General features: G+C 38.7%; 1 protein-coding gene across 3 annotated transcripts in view; it reads left to right on the top strand.

Annotated features, from left to right (window-relative positions):
• The window catches only part of DCLK1 (doublecortin like kinase 1), a 383,441-nt gene extending 359,397 nt beyond the window's left edge, over positions 1-24,044 (top strand). For 2 of the 3 annotated variants that reach the window (XM_075851721.1, XM_075851723.1), the window contains one exon: positions 13,248-24,044. In XM_075851721.1, coding sequence (XP_075707836.1) covers positions 13,248-13,412 — 165 coding nt within the window. In that variant the 3' untranslated portion in view covers positions 13,413-24,044. Of the gene's footprint in view, positions 1-4,477; positions 4,552-13,247 lie in introns of all 3 variants that reach the window. The other variant, XM_075851722.1, reaches the window with a different exon arrangement.
• Positions 24,045-24,683: the final 639 nt, after the last annotated feature.

Genomic DNA, 24,683 nt, shown 5'->3' with positions numbered 1-24,683 from the left:
GTTACTTGTTGTCCAGTGTCGATAGACAAACATGCCCATTAGCTCAGTCCTACTGCCCGGATCCTTTTGTATCCGTACAGCCAAAAGGAATCGGTGCACAAGAGTCACTTCTCACTAACACTGGACAAACTAGGTGGACGCTCTTAGAAGGAATCAAAGAAACCCCAGGGGGCGCCAAAACAAGAATGTAACAGCTATATCTACAGATGGAGCATTTTTTACAAATGATTTCAATTGAAAAACTGTCCTGGATTGCTCTAAGAGGAAGAATACTGCACGAAAATAGAACAATTAGGCTTCGTTCACATCTTCACGTTTCTGGGTGCTGTTCTGACGTTCCGTCGGAGCTTCCCGTCAGAACGGAACCCTGACTGAAACAAACGGAAACCATAGGTGACGGATCTGGTGAAAATGGTTTCCGATTGTCTCAGTTGTGCAAGTTGTTTTGACGAAATCAATACCGTAGACTACAGGGTTCCGTTCTGACGGGAAGCTCCAACAGAATGTCAGAACGGAACCCTGATGCAGATGTGAATGAAGACTTGAGGGTATGTTCACACGGCAGCGTCTGTTACGGCTGAAATGACGGTGCTGTTTTCAGGAGAAAACAGCACCGTAATTTCAGCCGTAATGGCATGTGCAGGCGCTTTTTGCTGCGTCCATTACGGACGTAATTGGAGCTGGTTTTCCATGGAGTCCATGTAAAACGGCTCCATTTACGTCTGAAGAAGTGACAGGCACTTCTTTGACGCGGGCGTCTTTTTTTACGTCAAAAGGCGGCGCGTAAAAAAAATGACCGTTGGAACAGAACATCGTAAGACCCATTCAAATGAATGGGCAGATGTTTGCCGATGCTTTTGAGCCGCATTTTCGGACGTAATTCGGGGCTAAAACGCCCGAATTACGTCCGTAAATAGTGTGTGTGAACCCAGCCTAACAGACATTACATTGGAGTTATAGGCAGATTAATCCTTGCTGTGCCTCTGGTTGGCATTACCCTATATGATACATTAGAATATAAGGAAAAGGATAACTGACCAACGGAGATGACAAACAAGCCTTAAGATTTCTAGTTGTAGATTAGGGGGGGGGGGGTCCTTCCAATCACAGGGGTCTCTTTTAACTTTGCTACAGCGCCTCAACTCCTCTATTCTACAGATAGTTTCTTTTTGTTTGTTTGTTTTTTCTTTAGCATACCTTTTCCTAAATCTTATTCCCAATGTACTTCCTATATATTTTTCATTGTGCCTATATTTTGCAAGAAACGCATAGGCCCCTCTGCCACATAAGAAGACACCAGTATTATAAATAGCACAGCCATGGCAGATTAAGGGCCCTGTTACAGATTTTGTATTGGGCACAAGAGCTTCCAGTTACACCTCTGCCTGCGCCAAGTGACATGCAAACATATATTCCAATGGATATTACTAACAAAGCCTTTACTATATACATTATGGCACTACGTTTCCTGTATTGGCACTTGAGTACCAATTAGCCTGTGGTCCTATTTCTGGAAACTATAGGTCCATGGTTGCTGTGTAGAGCCTCATAACGCTCTTTCTTGAATAGGCTGATGACATGTTTGACCAGTAGGTGGCAGTATCAAACCACAGTAGTATCCTCTGCAAGGTTAGTAATTCTGTTATAGTAGATCCAGACAAAGAACACTCTTTATTTAACCTTTCGTTGCTACCAATATAGTAATAACTTGCAAAGGGTTAATTAAAAGAATGTGTCCCATCAGCTTTCCCATTGTATAAAAATCTCTAGATATACAGTATTTACTGGAATACAACAGCATTTGTAAGGACTATACATCTCTGATTTAGTGGCTTCATAAACGCAGAATGTAAATCAGAATATTAAGTCTTTTTGCATAGTGGAATTATTGGTTATGGCCAATCCGATGCTTCAGACTCCTAGGACAGTTTCAAGTATAATTTTTGGGCCTGTTTTACGGCCACAAATCCCAGCACGACTGTGGATCTAATGACCTTTAACTAACAGCATCATAGGTCCCTATGTTGCTGGGATTTGTGGCTGTAATATGGGCAAAAAAATATTATATTGTATTATACTTGTGTGAAACCGGCCTAACGTGCATCTTCTGTTCATTTATAGGAGGACTATTTGGTAGTTGTAAAATTCTATTAGCAGTGTAGTTATATTAGTAGTGCACTTGTTAGGGTATGTTCACACCGGCCTATTTACGGACGTAATTCGGGCGTTTTAACCCCCGAATTACGTCCAAAATTACGGCTTGAAAGCGTTGACAAACATCTGCCCATTGAAAGCAATGGGCTGACGTTTGTCTGTTCACACGAGGCGTATATTTACGCGCCGCTGTCAAAAGACGGCGCGTAAATAGACGCCCGCGTCAAAGAAGTGACCTGTCACTTCTTGGGGCGTAATTGGAGCCGTTATTCATTGACTCCAATGAAAAGCAGCGCCAATTACGTCCGTAATGGACGCGGCGTTCAAGCGCCTGCACATGCCGTTACGGCTGAAATGACGGGGCTGTTTTCTCCCGTAATTTCGGCCGTTACGGACGCTGCCATGTGAACATACACTTATAGTAGTAGTGTGGTTGTTATAGTAGTACTATAGTTGTTATATTAGGACTATAGTTGTTCTATTAGTAGTGTCGTTTATATATTAGTACTATAGTTGTTCTATTAGTAGTGTCGTTTATATATTTGTACTATAGTTGTTATATTAGTAGTGAAATTGATATATTAGTACTATAGTTGTTATATTAGTACTATAGTTGTTATATTAGTAGTGAAATTGATATATTAGTACTATAGTTGTTATATTAGTAGTGTAGTTGTTATATTAGTACTATAGTTTTTATATTAGTAGTGTAGTTGTTATATTAGTAGTGTAGTTGTTATATTAGTACTATAGTTTTTATATTAGTAGTGTAGTTGTTATATTAGTACTATAGTTGTTATATTAGTAGTGTAGTTGTTATATTAGTACTATAGTTGTTATATTAGTACTATAGTTTTTATATTAGTAGTGTAGTTGTTATATTAGTACTATAGTTGTTATATTAGTACTATAGTTTTTATATTAGTAGTGTAGTTGTTATATTAGTACTATAGTTGTTATATTAGTACTATAGTTTTTATATTAGTAGTGTAGTTGTTATATTAGTACTATAGTTGTTATATTAGTACTATAGTTTTTATATTAGTAGTGTAGTTGTTATATTAGTACTATAGTTGTTATATTAGTACTATAGTTTTTATATTAGTAGTGTAGTTGTTATATTAGTACTATAGTTGTTATATTAGTAGTGTAGTTGTTATATTAGTACTATAGTTGTTATATTAGTACTATAGTTTTTATATTAGTAGTGTAGTTGTTATATTAGTAGTGTAGTTGTTATATTAGTAGTGTAGTTGTTATATTAGTACTATAGTTGTTATATTAGTAGTGTAGTTGTTATATTAGTACTATAGTTGTTATATTAGTACTATAGTTTTTATATTAGTAGTGTAGTTGTTATATTAGTACTATAGTTGTTATATTAGTACTATAGTTTTTATATTAGTAGTGTAGTTGTTATATTAGTACTATAGTTGTTATATTAGTACTATAGTTTTTATATTAGTAGTGTAGTTGTTATATTAGTACTATAGTTGTTATATTAGTACTATAGTTTTTATATTAGTAGTGTAGTTGTTATATTAGTACTATAGTTGTTATATTAGTACTATAGTTGTTATATTAGTAGTGTAGTTGTTCAGTGGAAATTAATCTAATTGTAAATAAATGGATGTTACATTAATGTACTAATAAATATAGTAATGGTCTAGAATACAATAAAAAAAATAATGCGAACACGAAATCCCAGTTGCACATTTTTTTGTCAGCATTAAGCCAGGATCGCACACGCAGTTTTGTGGCAGTTTTCTGTTACGTTTTTTTTAGCCAAACACAGGAGCGGAAACAAAAGAAAGTAGATACATCAGTCTTTTCTTTATATCTTTCCTGCCGTTTGGATTCACTTCTGGCTTTGGCTCAAAAAATGGAGACAAAAACTGTGTGTGCGATCCTGGCCTAAATGGGGCACTCCAGGCCAAGCTGATTCACTGAGTTGTGACTGCAGCGGGGCATCTCGGGCGGTGCATGACACGGGGTTTGGATGAACTGCCCCCTCCGGCCCTGTACTAGTCAGAACACAGTGTATTCGTTTTGCTTGGAGTGCTTCTATAATAATATGTGATACGTTTAATATTGAGGAAAGGCGAACACTTACACTAAGTAGGCAGTGTCGATTTGCAAAGTGTTACTGTATGAATATATTGCAGAAATCGTACATTGTTTAGTGGGGGTTACAGTGACCACTCTCATCATTGGGGGGACAGGAAGATGCTGTATTACATTATATAATACCAGGATCATGTGGAAATACAATCTTTCTAGCAAATTGATGATCCACTGAGTTGCCCCATTTCTTTCTGCTCAGCTGGACCACGGTTTTTCCATCAAGAGATCAGGGTCTTTGGACTACTACCAACAGCCAGGAATGTATTGGATAAGGTATGAGATGGTTCAGCGCCAACAGTCAGTGTTTCCATGGCGACGTGCTGGCAGTCTCCATTAACCAGTCCCTTCAGTGGATAAACATGCTTTTTTATTTTTTTTCTACCCAGTCCATATGCCGCTTTATGAGTTATAATCTCAGTCTTTGTTGAGATTTCGCAACCGCCTTCTCCATCCTTTTTCGTCCATTATCCACGCTGACATAGCCAGCTTTCTTCATCACACATTTGCTAAATACCTGTGGTTTAAAATACAGTATATATGCAAATATTGTACAGTGCATTATCGATAACGGCAAATCATTAAAAAAAAATCTCTATTGTGACGTCAGATTTCCTATTAAAAAACACATACAGATGTAGCAGAGCTGTATTTATTATTCAACTTTTATTTGCGCACCGTGATAACTGTTAAGATGATGTAGTAGGTTTACCTTCTGTACTATTTAAAACTACAGAGGTCATGAGGTGTGCCAAATTACAAACTCAGCTCTACTACATCTGTATACAGTATATTGAATTTACAGAATATCAGTTTGTAACATATTTATATCCTGTAGTTTTAAACCACACAAAATACAACCCTTATCAAAAACCTGACGACTAACAATGCATAACACGATAATGCATTGAGCATCAGTCACTTCAGTGTGTTATGGTCTAAAGTTTACTGTCTGGTTCTTTGTACTGTTTGTCTCTCTCACTATATATATATATATCTATTTTAGTTATGTTGCTGTGTGTATGATACAGAGCTCAAATTCTTTGTGTCTATAAACCTTTGTTGAAAGCAAATGCACGTTACGTGAAGTGAATTCTATTTTTATGTTGATATAATAACTTAGTAACAATATAACTATAACCCAATAACATGTCTTGATTTACATTATATTGGCATTGAAAACGTGAATAATAAGAGCTGTACATTCAACGGTAATTTTGTACTGAGATGATCTGCTGTACATCTGCTGATCCATTGAGAGGTGTTAGTCTCTGTTCCCATATGTCCAGTGGTCTTGCATAGTTTTCCTTCGGCGTGGTACCGAAACGCCGGATGGAAACTGATGCCAGAAATGATCCCATGCTTTACTATTGGATCGTTCCTGGCATCAGTTGCATTGGATGTCGCATGCAGCGTTTTTCTACCCAGCTGTAGCCCGGCTATGGACGCCGATCCGGTGCACAAAAATGTCATTAGTTGTGTCCGGCTCAGTCTAAAACAACTGGTCGTACCCAACTGAAATATGTGAACCCACCCTTAGAAGATAAAATCAGTGGGACAATTTGGGCATTAGGGCCTGAAAAGGCCCACATCCCCTTGGTCATTAAGAGCACTTCTTCAAGTTCAACTGCAGGGCTTGTAAAAATAAAATGCAAGTGATAATTGATTTCCAAATGCTTTTTTTTTTTTTTTACTTAAATCAAGTATATCATGGCTATAATGGTTGGTAAGGGGCCCATACTCTTTATTTCCCATGTGCCCAGATTACTCTCAGTCCCTCCAGCTCCCACTGATTCCTATTACAAAGGAGCTATAGCTCTTGGCAATGCCCCTAAACCTCCAGGGCTGGTAGGAAATTTTTGTAACTTAAAATCTCCAACATAACACCTCTTCAGTTTAAGGCCCTGTTCACACTGGTTTTTTTTTGCAGGCAGAAAAGAAATTCAGGAATTTTGAGGCTGATTTTGAACTGCCTTCATGTATTTTTCGGCGTTTCTTTTGCAGCATTTTTCGCACGCGGCCCTTGAAGCCAATGCAAGGACCGTGGGCAAAAAACATCACGAAAAACGCTCAGAAATTAGCGCTTGGGAAAAAAATGCCTCTGCCTCCCATTGAAATCAATAGGGGACGTTTTCGGACGTTTTTTGCACTAATTCCAAGGCGGTTTCCACGTCAAAAAACTCTTTGTGATCTGACCTTTAATGACGCTGTGTTTCACATAGAAATAAGGTGTCATTGAGGTCAGGGAGATGCCATCAGAGATTAATTAATTGTATTTTCATACATGACAAGTTATAAATCTGGGTCTCTAAATAGTTTTCCAATGATTTGCAAATTATTTATGAAATATATGAAGAAAATTAAGTTATTCCCCGTTCAACTCTCCAGTTCTATATATAACCTAGAAGAAAAAGATGCTGAGAAACAAGAAAATATGCAAAAATAGAAAAATCCTTTATTGAAATTACATAATGACATACAATAAATAAAAGAATCTATAAACCAACAGGTTAAAAAAGGACAATCAATAGGCCATGCATCTCACAGATAAGCGAATAGTGCCAAAAATGGTGCCAATGGAACCCCTTCCAATGAGTTTAGCTGTGGGCTATAGTGAAGACCATATATCTATATAACAATGTGCTACATAAGCGTATTCAATAAGGTGGCAATAGGAGTAAATGATAAAGTCCATATAAGCATAAGGGAAGGTATTGGTACACAGGAAAGTGCTAAAGCAAGTTACAGGGATATAACATACCCATGATGGATGCAAAAGTAGAGAGCACACTGAACGTCCAGCCTAATACGCGTTTCGGCGCTAATGCCTTCGTCTGGGGGTGGCGTTAGACAATAGACTCACCATTTTTAAGGAGGGGCTAGCCAATTACAACTGCAGGTGAGAAATACTCCATTAGTTTTATATTTACCTCACTGTGTGATTACCGGTCGCTTCATCGAGGCGAACAAGATGGCCGCGCCGCCAGAAACGTCGGTCACGAGGGGTCGGAGCCGGATACACGTCACCGCGTCAGCAGACACGGTCACGTGAGTCCAGAGTCCGACACGTCATGAGCGACGGAACAGAGGACGATCACCTGTGCACCAAACACGAAGCGACACAGTGAGAGGAGAGCATCCCAGATCGCAGCAAAGGTAATCTGGCCCGATAGAAATGTCACAATATGTTTGTGCAAAGCAATATTGATGAGCATCAAGAGTATAAGTAATCAGAGCTGCTCAGTACATTAATGCACAGAATAAATGCAATAACAAATAATTAATGCAGTGGAAAAGGTATGTGAATGAAATAAAATAAAAAATTATTATATATATATAAATAAAGAAATAATATATATATGTACAAAACGCAAGATCACAATGAAAAACACTATATGAACATACAAAGTGAATGGAATAAAAATTCATGCATTTTTATTCCATTCACTTTGTATGTTCATATAGTGTTTTTCATTGTGATCTTGCGTTTTGTACATATATATATCTTATTTCTTTATATATAATAATAATTTTTTATTTTATTTCATTCACATACCTTTTCCACTGCATTAATTATTTGTTATTGCATTTATTCTGTGCATTAATGTGCAGTCAACATAGGCTCTTTATGGGTAAACATTTTAATAAATGAAGTCCCATAATTGTCCCTAAACCCGAGGACACACTTGAAGGAATATTCTCTTCTTACACATTTATGGCTTATCCACAGGACATGACATAAATTATCATCTATCGGTAAAATGGGGGTCACGTGACCTGATTCCCGATTCTGGGCTTCCGCTGTCTCAGTGGGGGGACCTGCACATATTACGCATTTATGGTAGATCCCTTGGATATGCTATAACCGTGTAAGATGGGAATAGTGCTTTATTAAAAGGACCGGAAAGTCCAATACAGCAAAGATCATCCCGTATTAGGACACATTTTTAGTGCATAAACATGGTTATGCTCAGGATGGTAAAGAAATCAACATAATAACCGCCTGTTATACATATAAATAATATACATAATAACCGCCTGTTATACATATATATATATATATATATATATATATATAATCTACATAACAATCGCCAATTATACATATAAATAATATACATAATAACTACCAGATTAAAGGTCCAGTTTGCAATACATACAATTGGACCAGCAATTTCAGTGAGGAATCATTTCTACTATACACATGTAGTAGAGCTGAGTTAGTAATTTGTCACAACTCCGTCGTTTTCCATAGGACTAGAGTAAATTATAATGTTACGTGAAAAAGTTAAATGAGTTGAATTCAGCTCTGCTACATCTGAATGTATAAGAAACATGACATTTCTTTTCTATGCATGTATAATAAATAGCAATAAAGAATGATATAACATTAAAGAATAATGAATGCTTTTATTATAACGGTACGTTATAAGAACAGCCGGGGAGTGTTATTTACCATAGAAAACATATGCTGGTCACTATTGGCTTTGGATCATAAGCCTCTTACAACAAATCATTCTAATGCAATCCTTGTCTAATCTCCCAGACACGGCTGACACCCCCATAAGTTTCAGCCAGCTGCTGAGGGTGGCTATTCAAAAACTCAGTCTCGGGCTGTTCTGTGATAAAGTGTAGGCTGTGTTCTGCCCGTCAAGAGAATGGACGGAGTCTAGAAACAACCATTACACCACAAACAGGACATTACTTATTTACACAGTTTTCATTGCTCGGGATTGCAAGCACAATTCACCTTCAGGCAAATGACTCTCCTGGGTGTTTTGCGGAACTGGAGTACAGTAAATAGTAAGGTTCTGTTTCCATTACTTTATTCAGTTGGAGTAGATACTGGTGGTATAGCGATACATATGGATTTCATCACGTTTCCATTATTTTTTTGCTTTACTTGAGGTACTTTACACAAAAATAATACGGAATAGCTTTAAAGGCTATGTACACTTTTAAATGTATTTTTTAAATTAACGTTTATTTTTTTATTGGCTTTTATGATTATTATTATTTTTAAAATTTTTAGAATACAGCTTCTATGTATCCTGTATACATAGAAGCTGTATCGTTCTCTCTCAGTCCAATCAGGTTCAGCTAAACTGACGCTGAGCTGATAGCGTGTTCTGTGTGCCTCTGACACACAGCATCAAACTAATATTGGTCACATCTAAGTAACAGAATCGGCTAGGAGAGAACGATTCAGCTTCTATGTATAGGCTGTGTTCACATCAGCGTCGGGCTTCCGTTAATGGGTTCCATTCAACCGTTCCAACGGGGGGAAACGATGGACGGAAAGACAAAGGGAAACCATAGATAACATTAGAATTACCATCGATTTCAATGGTAATTCTTCCGTTGCAATTGGTTTCCATTTGTTTCTGTTCCGTAAAGTTACAGTTTTTTTCACAGATGGGGTATGTTCACACGAGGGCGTCCGTAACGGCTGACATTACGGGGATGTTTCCGCCTGAAAACATCCCCGTAAATTCAGCCGTAACGGCATGTGCAGGTGCTTGAACGCCGCGTCCATTACGGGCGTAATTAGCGCTGCTATTCATTGGAGTCAATGAATAACGGCTCCAATTACGGCCAAAGAAGTGACAGGTCACTTCTTTGACACGGGCGTCTATTTACGCGCCGTCTTTTGACAGCGGCGCGTAAATTACGCCTCGCGTGAACAGACAAACGTCTGCCCATTGCTTTCAATGGGCAGATGTTTGTCAACGCTATTGAGGCGCTATTTTCAGACGTAATTCGGGGCAAAGTCGCCCGAATTACGTCCGTAAATAGGCCGTGTGAACATACCCTCACAATAACGTCGTCGACTACGCTATTGTTTCCACAAAAAAAACTAAAACTTTACTGAACAGAAACAAACGGAAACCAATTGCAACGGAAACATTACTATTGAAATCAATGGTAATGCAAACTGAAGCTATGGTTTCCGTTTGGCTTTCCGTTTATCGGTTCCTCCGATGGAAAGTTTGAACGGAAGCCCGACGCTGACACAGCCTATACAGGATATATAGAAGCTGTATCGTAAAAAGTAAAGAAAAATTTAGAAATAAGTAATTTATAAAACTTATTAAAACCACAAAAACATTGATTTAATAGAAAAAAATACATTCAAAAGTGTACATAGCCTTTAACTGCAACTCCCAAGAGGAATCTCTCCATTAATATAGTGGGGCAGCTGAGAGAACTAAAATCTATGCCAGTGATTCCCAACAAGAAACTGTGATTTTTATTTTAACCTGGTCAGGGGTTCCCCCAAATATAGCAGTAGAAAGAGCTTTTACTTTACAGCAGGGATGGCATAATCACCCTCCTTATAATCGTGTGCCATGGATACAGACAAAGCAGTGAAGAAATCTCTGTCAAAATATAAAATTATAGAATGTTTTACCCACCCCTATATCAAGCGTCTTTGTGGTTGGAATGGGAGTGGGGGGTTCCCCGGGAGTGAAAACAAAGTAATGAGGTTGGGAATCACTGGTCTACAGAGTTCACTGGTCCTGGCAGTCCACCAGCGGACTATCAACAGTTTATAACTGTAACAGTCTATATAAATTTCAAACCAGCACTTAGAGCCCCCTGCATTTAATAAGCTAACAGGGCCACCAGTTCCCAGCACAGAATAGAAGTTAGTGAAGGTGCTCTTTAAACTTGCCAGTGGCTGCCATTTTATGTACTTTTTATTCTGCCTATAACATTACGTTAGGGAAATATACATTAGTTTATGTAAAGTACCTCATCAAAGTGCAGCAAAAAAGTGTTTTGACCTACTTCATAGATAATAATATAAATAAAATAATATTTATTTATGGGATATAGACAAGTGGGTTCTGTTACTTCATACATAATGAATTTTGCCCATGTTGGCCAATGTGTAAATCAACAGGATCTTTACGTTTTTCTACTTCTTAGGCTGGGTTCCCACCTGCGTTTGCTTTTCCATGGTTATGTACTGCTATAGGAGCAGAACAACAAAATTACCAAAGGTCCTGAATCCGTCACATGATGGACACCAACAGTGCCTGACGGAACCCATTGACTTTAATGGCTTCTGTTGCGTTTCCGTTATGGTGTTTTTTTTAGCCATTTTTGAATGGACCTGCGACAGAGGTTCCTAACGGAGACTCCGAGGCAGATGTGAACAGAGCCTTAGTCTTAATGGGTATATCCTCAAAGCTCAGACTTAAAGGGGTTGTCTCACGAACACAAACTCTTTTTAAATTGAAGCCGCCCGGCGATCAGCTGATCACCATGGGCCCATACTTATACTATTACGTGGTGGCTATTAAAATGGATGGCCATCTACTGTATGTAATGCATGGAAAGGCTAAGTCTGCCAGAATGGGAGCAGCTGATACTTTTGGCATCTCCACTCTCTCATGAAGGGGGTCCCAAACAGGAGATTCCCCTCTATGACAATTTTAAGCCCTAAAACGGAACTTAGTGCGAAAACCCCTTTAAGACGCAAGACACTGCTTTACCATGCTTAAAAAATGATGGTAAGAGGGTTCTTTTTTTAATAGCTTACATTGTGATCTCCTAATCTTACCGTAATTTGTGTTTCTTAATAATTATGCTTTCACACTAATATTTAAACATCATAATAATGTACTTGCTGACAGCAGCCTGGCCAGTCAGAATGGCCGCACATTTACTGCTGATTATTCAAAGTCTTTAAGTTTGCAAGCTCTACCCCATAGATCTGAGATATGAAACAACATACACCTGTTTGGCCCTAATAAACTTTTTTTAATTTTTAAGGAATGCTAAACATACAAAATGCACAAACAAATATAAAAAATTATCTGCGCAATTCTTCCCTAAATTGTCTCCTTTCCTTTGATCCGATTCTGTCTCAGATTTCAATTAATACTGAGCAAAAGGAAATCTTGTCTGTGCGTTCCAGGAGATAAGCCATTTCCCCCTCTTCCTCCTTCCCACAGCCCTCCTGTATGAAACTAAGACAACTGGCTGCAGCAGAAACCTCCCCCTATGCCTTGTCTAAGCCCCACCCCTTCACTAAACTCAATCCCCTCAGAGAAATGCCGAAAATCCTGCAGACGAACTAACACTGGGGGTAATTTATCTCCCGTTTACTTTTATAATTCTTTTTGAGGTTTAGTGTTCACTGACTTCAAGTACAGTTTTTGCAGGTATTTTATAAATGCACCCAAAAAGAGTGCTGTATGAATGAAACCAAGTCCTCTTAGACTTGGTATATGCAATATAAATTAGGCAATTCCACATCCTGACCGAGATCTTTTGAAATAAAGAAATTGTTTTGCCAGCTCCGGTGAGTGCCTCGATCATTCTTCTACAATATATGCAATATAAATTATGATGTGTAGTTATCCTTTTTAAGAAAGCCTTCCAATATACAGTACTTTATATCTGATAAACTTTAAAATATATATAGATTAGTCACATTAATTTAAATATTTCTGGTGCACCACCAGCTAATGCAGAAACATGGGAGAGATGGGAAGGGTCTCTGCATCCTCCTGGCTTTCTCCTCCCGCATTCTTCATAAAAGGACTGAAGAATGGGGTGGTCACGGTTCAGGCCTGCTCCCTGTTCACCGTCTCCTCTTAAGTGACAATTCATGCAGTGTGATGGGGCGATGCAGAATGCTAAATTAATGGACGATGCACAATAACAAACTACTACCAGATGTTATTTTTAGAAGATCGGTAACTTCTCTTCTTATTTTTGGTCGATACGTTTTCCATTCAGTTGTTGAAATAACTTCAAAATGTGAAAAAACTTAGTGGCAGGTCTAAAATCTAAAGTGGCAAAGACAAGGCTGGATCAGGCTGCTGATGTGCAGACAGTATCATAACTCATAGAATGGGGCAACTAATTCTTTCCATGTTATATGTCCATTAATGGAGCCTAAAGTTCTATTCTTCTATTCAGAATTTAACATGTTTGTCATTTCATGCTCCCCCCAGACCACCGCTCTTGATAAGGAGAGGCAGGTTTTCAGACGAGGACGCAACCAGGATGTGAGGAGACGATTCATGGCCCAGCCAGCTGCACCCGAACTCACTTCAGAGTCAGAGGACTATTCACCAAGTTCATCTGAGACTGTTCGCTCACCTAACTCACCTTTTTAAGGAAACACTTTAGGTCTTGGCTTAATCCTTCGAGACTTCAGAATGAGAACAAGAAACCCTTCCGGAAATCTGTTTTGGACATTACCAGTCTTGATAATAATTCTAGGTTTGAAAGAACAAATAGCAGGGGTGAAAATATGGCAATGAGGACATCCGTGTCCCAATGGGGAAAATGCTTGTAATATCTTCTTATGAATGACTGATATACGAATGAATATAAGGCTGCTATCTGAAGAGAAGACATAGATAACGTTGGCATTGATCACCACATACAGAAAACATGCAGATTATTATTGGTGGTATATCATTATATGTTTAGCCCAGGATTACATAGTAATTTGAAGCACAGCCACATTATGGTGGGAAATCTCTCATCCTAATGTTTCCGAACACCTGTTTGAGGGACCTATAAGAGGCCAAGTCATGAGTGTATGCCTATGTTAGCACAGATGCATGAGAAAGAAAATAGGGATTGCTACAAGTTGTTTTGCAAGTATGGACTGATTGAAAGGGAATCTGACATCAGTCCAGTCCATGTTCCTATCACTTCCATTATACATTCCCCAGGAGGCTCGACAGGAAATTCGCAGAGAGTGGATGTATCATAAAACGTTGTTGGAAACCAGAAAAATGTATTCTACACCTTACGAACGCCAAATTTACCAGTTAGTATTTGTTTGTGAACTTATAAGTAGTAAGGCATATCTTGGATGCCAATGTGGGAGAGCGATGTATGTCTTTCTTGCCTGTTTTCTTTCTACGTCTGTCATACTCCACCATGAAAAAATAAAATCCAAATATTTTTTTTCCTTGTTTGTCATTTTAAAATAAACTTTCAATCTTCTGTCATTGTTTTTATATTTGGTTTGTTTGTTCCCATTTCTTCACTATCATTGTCCTCTGTTGTAGTAATATTTTCATTAAAACATTGAATTATCAAAATAACAACGATTTTATGACTGCTCCACTTCTGTGAATTACCCCATTTATCCCATGCTGTAAGAAACATTGGGGTCATATATAATAATGAATTAACTATGGGTTTGCTAATGTTACAAGGCACCAATGACACTTAGAACAACTGAAATAAACATAAAGAGAGGATGCATAGCACATAGGTGCAGTAAAGTATAGAAGATTTTTCACTAGGGCTCATTCCTTAGGCTGGGTTCACACGACCTATTTTCAGGCGTAAACGAGGCGTATTATGCCTCGATTTACACCTGAAAATAGGGCTACAATACGTCGGCAAACATCTGCCCATTCATTTGAATGGGTTTGCCGACGTACTGTGCAGACGACCTGTAATTTACGCGTCGTCGTTTGACAGCTGTCAAACGACGACGCGTAAATTGACTGCCTCGGCAAAGAAGTGCAGGGCACTTCTTTGCAACATAATTTGAGCCGTTCTTCATTGAACTCAATGAAGAGCAGCTCAAGATTTACGCGCGTCACAGACACCTCGCATAATATGAGGAGGAGCATTTACGGCTGAAACGAGGCAGCTATTTTCTCCTGAAAACAGTCTGTCATTTCAGCCATAAAAGCAAGCTAGCGTGTGCACATACCCTTAATATTACAGGTGCGAGATCTGCATTGCATGTCCACCTTTGAGCACCATTCTACAGCTTAAGATAAGATAATCTAGTTCAAATGTAAAAGGCCATTGATTTACAAATTTTACATAAATCCTGAGTTAAAGCCTTTGATACAGTCCAAATCTACTGTATATTCCCAGCTCTGCTGGTCGTCATTGGAAAGACTCAATGAGCTTGTTGTTTGACATATAAGTTGAGCTCCGATAATGCAGGAGAGTTAGGTGTTCCTACATTAGATTTCCAGTTCCTCGTGTAAAGACTGCACACTTACCAGGTATTGAGTAATCAGGGATTGCTGGTAGATTTCAGCTCTGAAAGCTGCAGAAGTGTGACTGCAGCTCTGGACTATGAGGTTATGTTCACACATATTTGTGGCACAATTTTAGTTGCGCAATCTACACTGAAATTGCACAACAAAGTACATTGATCAGCCATAACATAAAACCACTGAATGGTGAATAACATTGATTATCTTGTTACAATGGCGCCTGTAAAGGGGGGTGAGATTTATTAGGCAGCAAGCAACAGTCAGTTCTTGAAGTTGATGTGTTGGAAGCAGGAAAAATGGGAAAGTGTAAGAATCCGAGGGACTTTGACAAGGACCAATCTGTGATGGCTAGATGACTGGGTCAGAGTATCTCCAATGCAGCAGGTCTTGTGAGGTGTTCCTGGTATGCAGTGAGTAGTACCTGCCAAAATAGTCCAAGAAAGGACAACCAGTGAACCGGCGACAGGGTCACGGCTGGCCAAGACTCAAGTCTAGCCTGCCTGGTCTGATCCCACAGAAATGCTACTGTAGCACAACTCACTGAAAAAGTTAACTCTGGCAATGATAGAAAAGTGTCAGAACGAACAGACCGTTCATCACAATATGCATCAGAATATTAGGCAGGTGGTTTTTACCCCTTCTTAAAATTGAATGTACATGTACATAATAATCGGGAGAGGGGTGTATGGAGCAGGCTCACAGTCTAAGCCCGCTCTATATGCACTGGGTGTCAGCTTTATATTACAGCTGACCCCTCTCAATAACGGCCGGGTTCAGAGATAACTCTTGTCCCGGCCATTTAACTACTTAGATGTCGCGGTAAATAGCGACCACAGCATCAAAGCTGTTATACTGAGTAGGAGGCCACCTCTGTCAACCCATCAGCCCCCCGTGACACGATCACGGACTGGTGATGGTTTTCATAATAGCCAGGGGGTGTAATGAGGGTTCCTGGGCTTAATAGGAGGACGCAAAGAGCACAATACACTGCAATACATATGTATTGCAGTGTATTGTACCAGGAATCTAACGATCGCATGTTTTAGTTCCCTTGTGAAATGAAAAAATGTTTAGAATTTAGTTAAACAAAGTTTTTAGCTATATAGAAAGAAAAATATTAAAAGAAAAAAACCTTTTTGAAAAGAAAAAAAAAAAACAGAATTGCTGTTTTTTGGTCGCCTTACCTTCCAAAAACAATGGAATGAAAAGTGAACAAAAAGTCGCATGTACCCTACACTGGTAACAAAAGAAACTACAGCTCACCCTGCAAAAAACAAGCCCTCAATCGAAAAAAAAAACATTTAAAAAGTAATGCGTCTCAGAATATTTTTATTAACATATTATTTTTAATTAGTAAAGTCATAAAAGATAATAAAAAAAACAATATAAATGTGGAAATCGATGGAATTGTATTGACCCACAGAAAAAAATACATTGTTTTTAGTGCTCAGTGAACGCCATAAAAGCAAAAGACAAAGGAGGAATTGCTGTTTTTTTTTTTTTTTTCATTTCAACCCACAAAATAGTTTCCCAGTACATTATTTGGTACATTAAATGGTGCCACTAAAAACTACAACTCGATCTGCAAAAACCAAAACCCTCATACGGCTATGTAAACAGAATAATAAGAAAATTATAGGTTTAATTAGGCGGGGAGGGGAAAACAAAAATTGAAAAAAATTTCCTGCGGGGGGAAGGGATTAACGTTATGGCTGATCGATGTAAATTAATAGAAATGTAATAAACCCCATTCACCCACAGAGTAAAAAATCGCTAGCGGATTTTAAAATCCACACCATGTCCTATCTGTTACGTAAAATGCTGCAGATTTTCACAGTGGATTTCATTAATTTATATTCAAAGGGTAAAATCTGTGGCTTTATCTGCGAGAAAATCTTCATGTAAGGGCAGATTCACACGAATGTTGCGTTTTTGCGCGCGCAAACAACGCAGCGTTTTGCGAGGGCAGAAACCATTTGACAGCTGCGTGTGTCATGCGTGTCTGATGCGCGGCTGCGTGATTTTCGCGCAGCCGGCATCATAGAGATGAGGCTTGTCAACGCCCGTCACTGTCCAAGGTGCTGAAAGAGCTAAATCTTTCAGCACCCTCGACAGTGAATGCCGAACACAACAGCGAAAAACCTGTAAAAAAAAAAGATAAAGTTCCTACTTACCGAGAACTTCCCGGCCGTTGCCTTGGTGACGCGTCCTTGGTGACGCGTCCTTGGTGACGCGCCTCTCTTGACATCGGGCCCCACCTCCCTGGATGACGCAGCAGTCCAAGTGACAGCTGCAGCCTGTGATTGGCTGCAGCCTGTGCTTGGCCTGTGATTGGCTGGAGCTGTCACTTGAACTGAAGTGTCATCCCGGGAGGTCGGACTGCAGGAAGGAGACAGGAGTAATCGGTAAGTTAGAACTTCGGGTTTTTTTACAGGTTAATGTATTTTGGGATCGCAAGTCACTGTCCATGGTGCTGAAACAGTTTAACTCTTTCAGCACCATGCACAGTGAATGTCTCCCGACGTCGCGGACCGGAATTTTTTTTGCCGGGTTCGGCCAAAACGAGTTTGGCCGAACCCGGTGAAGTTAGCTTCGGTTGTCGGGGTTCGCTCCTCGCAAAGACACTCCGTTTGGATGCTTGGAAACAGAAAAGCACGTGGTGCTTTTCTGTTTCCATTCATCCTTTTGACAGCTGGTGCGCTGTTTCAGTCTGTTCGCACGGAAGTGCTTCCGTGCGACCTGCCTGGTTTTCACGCACCCATTGACTTCAATGGGTGCGTGATGCGTGAAATACGCAGTTATTGAACCTGTTGCGTATTTTGCGCAGCGAACAAACGCTGCGCAAAATACACGGACTGTGTGTACTGCCCCATAGACTTCTATAGGGCATTGCGTGCCGCGCGAAAACCACGCGGCCTACACGCTGCCAAATCACGTTCGTGTGAATCCCCCCTAACACAGGTGGATTTCATTGCGGATTTTGCTGTGGATTTTTTGGCCGATTCCACAGTGTAATTTTAATGCTGAACCCTGAACCCAGCCTAATACAGACTGTAACTCGGGATCAGTACAAGATAAGTCATGGAATGTATTTACTTTTAGCAGAGATTATTTGTATATGTAAACTGTGAAATGGAATTTAAAGGTGAACATACAAATAGCTCATAAGTCCTTTTCTAAGGCCACGTTCAGACGTGGCAGAATATTTTCCCGCTGCAAATGTTAGTGCAGATTCGGGGCAATTACGCAACGAATCTGCAGCAACATTTGCATATTTGACAGGTAATTCAGACGTTGCAGATATCACAGCGGACTTGCTGCAGATTTCAGTTTTTACATTGCAAAGGCTGAAATCCGCAGTGAAATTCCGCTGCTTCTCCGCAACATAATGTGCCTGCTGCAGAGGAAAAATTCTGCACCGCAGCCTAATTTCCGCACAGTTATTTTCCGCAACGTCTGAACTAACTTTCCTAAAAATGTATAGAAACAAATGTAAAAAACGGCCGCTGCAGAATTTCACTGCGGACTGTCCACAGCAGAATTCAACAGCAATTCCGCCACGTCTGAACGTGGCCTAATAACTGCAGTGGGAGCAGGTAGCTGGTGGGTAGCTGCACTTCAGTGTAATGTTCCACCTAACTGCAAAGTCACTTAATTTCATTTTGCATCATTTTTCCTTTTGTACAGTAAAGCTGGTCATACGCTGAATACAGGTTTTTTTGTCCAATTCGATGATGGTTTGACAAAAATGTGCAATAATCATATACTTGAAATCAAAAGAAGCGTTTTCAATCAATCTCCTTATCAGAAATATAGAAATGATTTCTCAATATGTCAGTGGATCATTTCATCAGGTGATAGTGGAGAGATCTATTTCATTTCATCAGATCAATGTATTGAATCTTTGTGGAAGGCGATGAAATATCATTCAGTGTATCGCCGGCTTCATTTGTACGGCGGCCATTGCTAGCAGTTGCTTTCCATTACTAAACCTTGGTATTTCTGCATCATATTTATATACTCCATCTTTTGATGTGATCACTCAGCGCTGTTTTGCTGTCTACATTATATATGACTGTACCCGGAGGCAGCGCTATATCTGACCCCCAAAGAATGACTATAAACAGCATTGATTTTCTCATACATTAAAAGGTAAAAATCACAGGAGTAGGGAAGGGGTTGTGATCATTGCAAAGGAACAACAGCGCAGGAAATACAAAGAAGGATAACTGAAGCTAGATGTTACTCTGTATGTGGTTGGATTACCACTAGGGGTTAATTTTATTTCATCTCATTGGCAGCTACAGATGGAGCAGCATTGTTGGCCAAAAAGTCCAATGAGTGTGTGGTGAGCAAACAACATAGACATCCAATCACATCTCCCGCTTCATTGAATGATACAACATACCGGACGTAGTTCATAGTGAAATGCAATGATAGATCTGATACTGTACAGGAAGATTTGCGTATTATATAATATTTGCAAAAGAGAATGAAAGTTATTATCATGCATTTATGCTCAAGGTGTTTTATGGTAACGGTGTGTGACAGTTATTTTTGGCAACTTTCTAACATACTTTGTGTTTTGATTCCTCACAATTTTCAAAATCTCTGCTTGCTGTCAGTGATTGAAAACATTCTTGTTTGCATCTAGAGCCTGAAAACCTGTATATAGTCATCCTGTTCACAGTAGAGGGCTTATTATTTTGTATTTAATCTAGACAGCAGCATAAATCTCTCTCCTGTCCTGAGCAACTTGAACTAAATAGACTAGATTGTCGTTTTTCAAACGTACGTATTTATGAAAAGTTATCGGCCTGGATATCACAGATGATTTCCTACACTGGATACTTTGCAGCAAAGTCTCAGCTGTGAGCAGTATTAGGTCACAGTAGGTCTTCAGCCTCTTCATGTAAGTAATACATTTTCTATTCACTGACTGTAAGCAGAGATTTTTACAGTGGTGGGGAATTGAAACAAAGTACATTAGGGCGTTGCATAAGTTTTCGGTATATATTAAGCTTTATTTACAGAAAACTGGACAATCCCTTTAAATGCATTTACATCAGCTGTAGTCACATACACTCATGTATTCTGCTTGAATAGAGCATATGCCATCACCTTCCTCGAAGGGTTAAGCCATAGTTTTTTCATATGGGTAATGAATATTAAGCAGGGGTAGGTTATTTCTTTTTCATAATTAGCAAATGTTAGCCCTCTGAGCGTTGGTACTTGTAGCAGAATTTCTACGAGAGATGAGGAGCTTACAATATAATGTTTACTATACCAGTTTGATGGACCACAGTCAGTCTACCTCTGTGATAGTCTTCTTCTATCTGCACTAGGTGACCAATTATGGCTCCATAGAAGTATTTTTTTTTTTTATGCAGTCTTGGCCTTTTCTTCAACCAAGTAGATAGAGCCATAGCATGCCGAAGAGTTTAACTGCTTGAAGATGATGAATCTGACACCAGAGAGTCCCTACTTTTGGTCAAGTAGGATAGAGCCCCATCCTTTCTACAAATCAGCAACACCTTGAGCCAACAGGCTGCTCATTCATCCCCCTGCTGCACACATCAAGAACTTGACCAGGAACTGGTGCCCATCTTTGGCTACAAATCCATAACCCTCTGCCACCTAAGAATACACCATTATGAATGGTACATAGTAGGTGGGGGTCCCTGGTATATATTTTGCATTGGGCCCCAGGAGTTTGAAGTTACACCTCTGATAAGAATAATGCGATAGATACATATGAAAAGATAACATTGGGGAAGTCTGATTTCCAAAAAGAAAAGGGCTCTATTGAGTGCCCATGTAAATCTGACATTTTACGTTGGCCCATTGATTAAAATGTTATTCATTGGTTATGTTGGGTCAGATTTCCAGAAAAAGATCATTGAACATCAGTGGTGGCCTAAGATCACAGACTTCTCACATGTTTTATGGTATATGAGAAGAGAAGATTTCCCCTTTAAGTTGACTTGTTAGTGGAGAAACAAAGAAGATGATGTAGTCTAGAAGATCTACAGAAAAAAAGATCTATTCAATCTGGCAAAGCCAAAATATTTACACATATGAAAATCCTAAAATAATATTTTCAGTTAACAGAATAATAAATGGCCCCAGTCTCTGCACCTTCAGTGTAAATGGTGTTCAGCTTAAAAATGAATATTATGATATAAAATCTATGCCTTTCTTTTAAGATACAATAATGAAATAAAGATTAGTACAACTATCCAGTAGCAGAAATAGGTCTAGTGCCATGTTTCCGAAGGCCATTTATTGGGTTAGGATGACACTCTGGTTTTAGATGTAGCATTAAGCCATAGGGAACGTTCAGCTGACCCTCGGCTTTGACTTCCTCCAAGAGGAGGCATATCTATTATTGTGCCATTCTGTATGTTTATCATAAGCTGATGCATGACATAGACATAACCACACAAACTACTTGGTATAACAAAATAACACCAAGTTCTGATGATTATTCTTCATGTTATATCTTTATCATGTATGTAAACTGTAGAATCATTCATTTGCAATAACTTGTATTACAGCTGTCAAGTATGTTCTAGCCCTTCTACTGGTCTTTTATATTATAGTCTGAGCAAGAAATGTATTTGCATGAGATACCAGTGAAAACCTGATGGATTTTGTTACATTCATTATGGAAGTGCAAAGGAGTTTACTGTTGTTTCCGAAATGTTTTTCTTCTTACCTGCATTTATGCCTTTAAGGAATAGCCAAAAGGAAGTTACTTCTTCCAAAATAACATAAGATTATCAAGCTCTGGGAACTTCTACATATTTATTGATGAATCTCCAAATGTGATTTTTATGCAGAAACTTTTTCAACTTATCTTGGACATGGGTGGCATAAAGGAACATTATGGGCAACACTGTATTATGCCAAGTGCAAGGTCTGAGGGGGCGAGGCATGACACAGAGATCAAAGAACACCAAAGATATCATCTCTGTGTCATGCACCGCCCCCTCAGGCCCCGCAGTAGGCATAGTGTTTAAGATCTGTCTGTAGTGTTCTTTTTAGAGTTGGGCAAAATAGGAATTTGCCCCAGTCCCATAGCTTTTTAAAGGCCCTCAGATAAGGATTTATATTGCTACGTTGATTAAATTATACAGTAGATTAGGCTGACCATGATAATCCCTGTTTCTCTGTATATAATAGATAATAGATACCTCATTTAACCATCCCAAATACAGAACAGTGCACAGATGTTCTAGAGTATGGCTGATGTGTGCTAGACCAACACCTACGGTAAAGTCTTAATTACCTATTGTAATGTCTTAAAGTCTAATGTAATCTAATAGGAACATCAACATCCACACATGTAGAAATATCAAAAAGGAAATATATTTTTCTTGTGGCACTTTCCCTTTAGCATAAGCGTGGCTCATAAGTGTCTGTCATGGATTTTGCCATTCAATCCCTAACACATTTAGATAGTATTAAGCTTAAAAAACAAGATAAGGCTTCAATGCTTTGCCATGTGAACAGAGCCTGTACGGTGGCAAATGGAGTCTATATAGTTCCTAATTATGAAGCCGTGGGCACTCCATGGGCCGCTGTATGGCTTTTATGGAAAAATACTATAAATAATACAGAACATGCTACACATTTTTTACATACTGAATCCCCAAAAAACCTCCATATGTCCCTGTATAAAGCACACAGAGGTACAGTAAGGGCCCATAGATTTCTGTTATGGACCGTACAACATAGATCTGTAATACAGTCGTGTGCATGAGCCCTAACTGGGTATCATTATTAGGGTTTGGACATTGGGACACCAAATTACTCTGGAGCCCATCATTTGAGCACCAGTCTAGTGACTTGTATTCTCTTTAAATAGAGTCTAGAAGAAACAATCTAAAATAAACTCTAATAAATTGAATCAAATATCTGAATATTCAAATTTTATATTTGTTAAAGTTTTGTGTTTCATCTGTATTGTATGAGATTATTTGGATTTGAAATCAATATAATATAGGTGTGCCAACCCAGAAAATGCCAGCACTCAGAGGGCTAACAAAAAAGCACAAGGCATACCTAGAACCATTCATGTCTCGTATCTGCTTTGCTTTTTAACCAATGTGTTTTCTACATTGGTTAGTTAACAAATGTATTTTATTTCATTTCTGCTTATCAAGGGTTCCACATGAACCATCACCACAATGTAAGCATATGGTAAGAACTATTATTTCAGAATATCAAACGGATTGTATGTACCCAAAGAGCATCTCCAGCAAGCATATTAAAGGAACACTCAGGGCAACGCCGTTTTACTGTGTTATGCCATGTGCAGTACCTCGGGGGTGGGGCATGACACAGTTATTCAAAGAACACCAAAAGAGAGAATTCCTGTGTCATGCCCCACCCCCTCAGGCTCCTCACTAGGCATAACACAGTGTATAAGGTATTCCTGGAGTGTTCCTTTAAGGTTTTATCCTTTTTCGAAGCGTGCAAAGATGTGGGAAGATTTTTTTTGCCTTGTAAAAGCCATTTAGAAAAAGGGATATGATGCTATTCACGGTGCTGAACATGAATCTTTTACTCTGTAGCAGACAGTCAACTTGTTAATATCATCCAATACATTTCTTGCTTCAGACTGTTAGAGAGGAGAATGAGATTTTCGTGATAGGAAATGTTGTATATTTACAGTAGCTCTCATGTCAATGTAAATGTGGTGCATACTACATAAAGCAAAGCCAAACCTGTGAATAAAATATTTACTGAGGAAATGTACCATGAGCTTCTATTCATTTGAAAAACATTATTGTATGCATTATATGTGTGACGATGCTCAGTTTGGAGAGGTTCACCACCAAAATTAATCAAAAACAATGAATATAGTAAAGAAATTATTATTCAATAAATTAATTGATATTGTCAAGATAGAGACTAGTGCGGAATGAGTACCAGCGGACCTTGGGACATTTACAATGCACCTGACCACCACACTATACTACATTTATTATTCAAATCAATGATTTTTCAAGACTAATGAAAGTTATAAAAGAAAGTCAGTACATCAGTCAATGTAAAGGCTGCATAGCAATGGTAATTCGTGGCCCACAAGGTGGCGCCAATCACCCTCTATAAAATGTTTCCATTGGAGAATATATTTTAAAGATTTGTGTAACCCTAATGTTACATACAGCGACTTACTAATACAGTACACACTAAAAATGAAGGAAAAGATTTAAAAAAATAATAAAATTTTGCAATTTTTTTATTTTTATTGTGTTAATAATCTTAATCTACAAAAACATTCTGCACACCTGCTGTCTCATTATTCACATTATTAAAGGAAAATAAGCAGGAAATGTTCAGTCCTGTATAACTACACACTTGTAATAAATAGGTTATCCCATCAGGACAACATCT

This window comes from Rhinoderma darwinii, chromosome 2, assembly GCF_050947455.1.
Source record: "Rhinoderma darwinii isolate aRhiDar2 chromosome 2, aRhiDar2.hap1, whole genome shotgun sequence".
NCBI classification, from domain to species: Eukaryota; Metazoa; Chordata; class Amphibia; order Anura; family Rhinodermatidae; genus Rhinoderma; species Rhinoderma darwinii.
The sequence above is the reverse complement of the archived record's forward strand: the minus strand, read 5'-3'. Positions and strand labels throughout refer to the sequence as shown.